General features: G+C 51.7%; 1 protein-coding gene across 1 annotated transcript; it reads left to right on the forward strand.

Annotated features, from left to right (window-relative positions):
* Positions 1-1201: 1201 nt before the first annotated feature.
* On the forward strand, positions 1202-4755 carry RPL4 (ribosomal protein L4; the record flags this gene model as incomplete). Its single annotated transcript, XM_010139137.1, has 9 exons — positions 1202-1373; positions 1966-2072; positions 2479-2617; positions 3004-3128; positions 3372-3501; positions 3847-4003; positions 4147-4230; positions 4439-4559; positions 4642-4755. Coding segments are annotated over 9 exons (1149 nt in total), but the record flags the coding sequence as incomplete, so codon positions are not given.
* Positions 4756-4775: the final 20 nt, after the last annotated feature.

A 4775-nucleotide genomic window follows, 5' to 3' on the forward strand; every position in this document is an offset into this window, starting at 1 on the left:
CGGGAGGGCTGAGGAGAGGCCGCGGGAGGGGGTCGCAGCCCCCCTGAGAGCGTGGCTTGGGCCGCTGGAAGACAGCCTGTCCCCGGGCAGTGCGGGAGAGGGGGGCTGGCTGCCTTCTGGCAGGGCGCTGGTATTTTTCTCCCGGATTTCTCTAATACAAAGCAACACGGAAGCTTTAGCGCCCACGTAGAGTAAAATGAAAGGTTTTTGAAAAAAAATTTTTTTTAACTTCTTTTTTTAATTTTTTTAACGTTTTGTTAGAGGCGTTGGCCTGGAATCAGGTTGCAAGTGAACAACCTTTCTTGCTACTACAATTCAGGTTGTGTTCTGGTTCCTTCACCCCGATCTAGTTTGTTGCTTGTACTGGGGTCGGTGCTCGCTCCGGGGGTCAGTGCCTGGCTAGTACCAGCGACAGGCACACAGACAGTACTGGCATTGCTATTACCTGGTTAGTTTTGAATTTCGTAGTATTTTTAATCCCTCTAAAATAAACTGTGGAAGGGAAAAGGAAGGAAGATGTTTTGGCTGTATTACTGCCATGAGCTATTAATTAATAACAAATACAGTATAATCCTAAAGGATTCTTCTCTAAAGGGTGCTGTTCAGGCCAGCAAGGTATTATTGGACATCTCTTCAGCTTTTGGAAAGGAAGCTGGTGCTGCAAGTGGCTACATTTTTCCTCTCTGAAATTTTGAGGCATCAGGGATTGATCAGAGGGGCCAGACTTTACAGAAAGTTCACTCTGACACCACGTTTGATTGCTCGAAGTTGTTGTAAACCTCTGTATTGTATTGGAGAAGTTGGTTACAGCATCTCAGATGTTAAACATAATCTAAATTACAAGGCGGATGAGTCTTAAATGGGGTTTTTTAATAGTGGATGAGAAGTAATTTGGAAGGTGGTCCTAAAGAGCTTGGAGATTCAATTCTAGATTAATTTTACCCAAATGACTTTGAAATCTATTGAATTTCAAACCTGGGGTATGTTTTTTTTTTTATTGGATTGTGCTGTGGAGCACCATTAAGTGAAAACTATTGCTGTGATGATGTAATTTGCGTCTTATCCAGTGTCCAGTGACAGTTGCCTGCTGTCAGTGTGCTGGCACTGCTGAGCTGAAGACCCTTTCGTTCTGAGCAATACTGGATGAACTTTAATGCTGGCGAATCGCTTGACTTGTGCTTAAGAGTTTCCACTTTTTCAGGCTTGCGCTCGACCGTTGATATCCGTCTACTCTGAGAAGGGGGAAGCATCAGGCAAAAACGTCACCTTGCCTGCTGTGTTCAAGGCTCCCATTCGCCCCGACATCGTGAACTTCGTTCACACCAATTTGCGCAAGAACAACAGGCAGCCCTATGCTGTCAGTGAACTTGCAGGTACGGCTAGACCGTAGGAGAGGCAGAAATGCTTGTATGAGCCTCTGACTGTGCTATGGGAGGCTAAAGATGAAACAAACGTGGGACTGAAACGAGAGAAGCGCTGTTCGGTGGGATTCTGTGTAGAGTCCTTGAGTCGGGTTCCTCAGGTGGAATCAGTGTCTTACCTGAGGCATTGGCCAAGAAGAAACCTGTGCAAATGGGCACTTGTTGGAGTTGCTTCAGAAGCTTGTAGGAGCCAGTAGCTTCTGCTTCCTGAGAAATCTGAGCCAGGACCATGCATTTTCAGGTTGATTTCTGGCGGTGTTTCACACACCAGGAGCAGCGGTGCTGGGTCAGATCCTCCAAACCAAGGCTCAGGCTCAGAAACGTGTGTGAATGACCTGGGGAGTGACCCAAGCAGATCTTTAACGTGGGAGGAGTTAATCTACCTGATGGGGCTTTGTTTTGCTGAAATGATGAGATTCCACTTCATCGGTCCGTGTTTCTGAAACACATGATAACAGTGGAAGTTCTGATTGGTCACAGCATATCTGTGACTTTGGAGAAACTGCGGTGTCGTCACTGTCTGAAATAAGTCTTTCTGTTCCAGGTCATCAGACCAGTGCCGAATCATGGGGTACTGGGAGAGCTGTGGCTCGTATTCCTCGAGTACGAGGAGGTGGAACCCACCGCTCTGGCCAGGGTGCCTTTGGGAACGTATCCTTTTGTAGCTGCTGCTTTGGGTGCACTGAGTTCCTAGAGCAGAAAAATCATTTTTAGGTAAATGTGAAACGGAACTTTTTACTTGAGGTAATGGCTCCCCACAGCGACCTGGACCACCAGGTCCGATGTGTTGTAACGTGACTGGAACCTTCTGTAGGCACATGCAGACTCGCTTTAATGACCAGCAGCTTCCACCGATGCCCCACTGCAGAGGCGGTGGCTCTCCCGACTCTCTTGCCGTGATGTCGTAATTTGCGCCTGACTCTGCGCTCAGCGGCAGTTGCCTGCTGCCAGTGTGCTGGTGCAGACAGCTGACGAACCGTTCACGCTGAGCAAGGGTTCAAGAGACATGCCAGGAAAAGCAGCTTCAAATCCGTTGTTCTTAACTGTAGCTGCATAGATGTGTCGTGGAGGCCGCATGTTTGCCCCCACTAAGACCTGGCGGCGCTGGCACCGCAGAGTGAACACGACGCAGAAGCGTTACGCCATCTGCTCCGCTCTGGCAGCGTCCGGTCTCCCAGCACTGGTCATGTCTAAAGGTGGGAATTCTCTCTCAGGAGGTGTTTGCTTCTGGTTTTATGCTGCCCAAGCAGCGCTGGTTACTGTGTGGTGGCTCCAAGTGTTTCTTGTGAGTAACTTAATTTCTCTTGGCGAGTTTGAGGCCATCTGTCCTGCAGCAGGGAGATTGTTGTTACGTACAGCTGGGGGTTAGGCGGTGTTGGTAGTTTGGTGGTGCTGAGGAGCTGCCACGACTTGTGTCTGTGTGGCTTATGGAAGCTGCAGCGGAGTCTGGAATCGTGTGGCGGTTCAGTCTGATTCTGTTCATGGCAGCCAGATGGTTTCCGAACGCACCACACGGTGCCCTTGTGAAATGGGTACAGCTGGCATCGGGGGGTAACGTGGTGTCGTCTGAAATCCTCGCTAGGCCACCGCATCGAGGAGATCCCAGAACTTCCTCTGGTTGTTGAAGACAAAGTTGAGAGTTACAAGAAAACCAAGGAAGCTGTGCTCCTCCTCAAGAAGCTTAAAGCTTGGAATGACATCAAAAAGGTGAGTTCATAAGCTGTGTGTAAGAGAGAATTCAAGCAAAGTAAATACCGTGCTGTGCTGCTTACTCTTCGTTCTGGTGTTGCTTAACACGAATAGCTCCTTCTTACTGGCTCCTGAGAGTGATGAACTTCTCACTGGTCCGTGTTTCGGATGAGCAGTGACGATTGTGACGTTCTGACTAGAGCAGTTTGGTGTGTTTTTTCTGGACTGGTTTGAATGCTCATGAGTTCTGTTTTTCTCTAGGTTTATGCCTCCCAGCGCATGCGGGCTGGGAAGGGCAAGATGAGGAACCGCCGTCGCATCCAGCGCAGGGGACCCTGCATCATCTACAACGAGGACAATGGGATCATTAGAGCTTTCCGTAACATCCCAGGTAACCTCAGCGTGCAGCATGCTTTCTCTTGCGTTGGGAGACAGCCGAGAATGATGAGATTCCACTTCGCTGGTCCGTGTTTCTGAAACACATGATTGTGTGGAAGTTCTGACTGGCTGAAGTCGCTGGTCCTTGGCGGTCACTGACCGTAAGCTGTGTTTGGATGGTTGAAAGGGAAGCTGCCCCGGCTGGTTAAACACATCACAGGCTTTCACGCGTAGGTGCCTGTAACCAGCGCAGAAGCTCCCAAGCCCTTTCCGTTTCTCCGGGCTTCCCTGGCCGTTGGTTGCTTAGCCTTGTGTTCCTTGGTGTTCGCAAGGGGTTGGTGTGTCTGGTTTTCGACAGGAATTACTCTTCTCAACGTGAGCAAGCTGAACCTGCTGAGACTGGCTCCTGGAGGCCACGTTGGGCGTTTCTGCATTTGGACGGAAAGTGCATTCCGCAAGCTGGACGATCTGTACGGCACCTGGCGCAAGGCCGCAACGCTGAAGAGCGACTACAAGTAAGAGCAGGCAACACCAAACTCCCCACCGCGGGTGGGTCAACCGGGCTTGGGAGAGCGGCCCCTTTGCGCCAGGGAGCTGCTGGGAGCGGGGAGAGGTGCGTCTGGACCTGCCCAGCTCACCCTGGCCGTTTGTCTGGCAGCCTGCCCATGCACAAGATGACCAACACGGACATCGGGCGCATCATGAGGAGCCAGGAGATCCAGAAGGCGCTGCGTCCTCCCAAGTAATCATTGTTACCTGATGAGTGTCATCACCTAGCGCCAAGCTTCACAGCGGGATCAGCGCTCGCTGCGGTGGGGTGTCGACGGGTGGGAGCCCTCAAGCTCCCGGGTACAAGTGCTGGGAGCTCAGTGCCCCAGAGCTGAGGGTGAGCAAAACTCGAGCTGTGTCGCTCGACGGTGACAGTGACATGACATGCCTGTCCTCTCCAGGAAGAAGATTCGCCGCAGAGTCCTGAAGAAGAACCCACTGAAGAACCTGAGAATCATGATCAAGTTGAACCCCTATGCCAAAACGATGCGTCGCAACACCATCCTGCGCCACGCGCAGAACGTGAGTGCTCGCAGGCGCTGCCGCGGGCGCCACAGGGTCGGTGCTCCAGGTCCCAGCTGAGGGTCTCTCTTGTCTCTTTCAGCACAAGCTTAAGGAAGAGAAGAAGGCGAAGGCCAAGGCCAAGCTGGCAGCCGAGGTCCCAGCGGAGCCCAAAGCAGAGGCGGCCAAGGCCAAGCCTGAGGCGGCCAAGGCCAAGGCAGCCAAGCCTGGGAAGCC

The sequence above is a fragment of the Buceros rhinoceros genome, unplaced genomic scaffold (assembly GCF_000710305.1).
Source record: "Buceros rhinoceros silvestris isolate BGI_N320 unplaced genomic scaffold, ASM71030v1 scaffold36710, whole genome shotgun sequence".
Lineage (NCBI taxonomy): Eukaryota > Metazoa > Chordata > Aves > Bucerotiformes > Bucerotidae > Buceros > Buceros rhinoceros.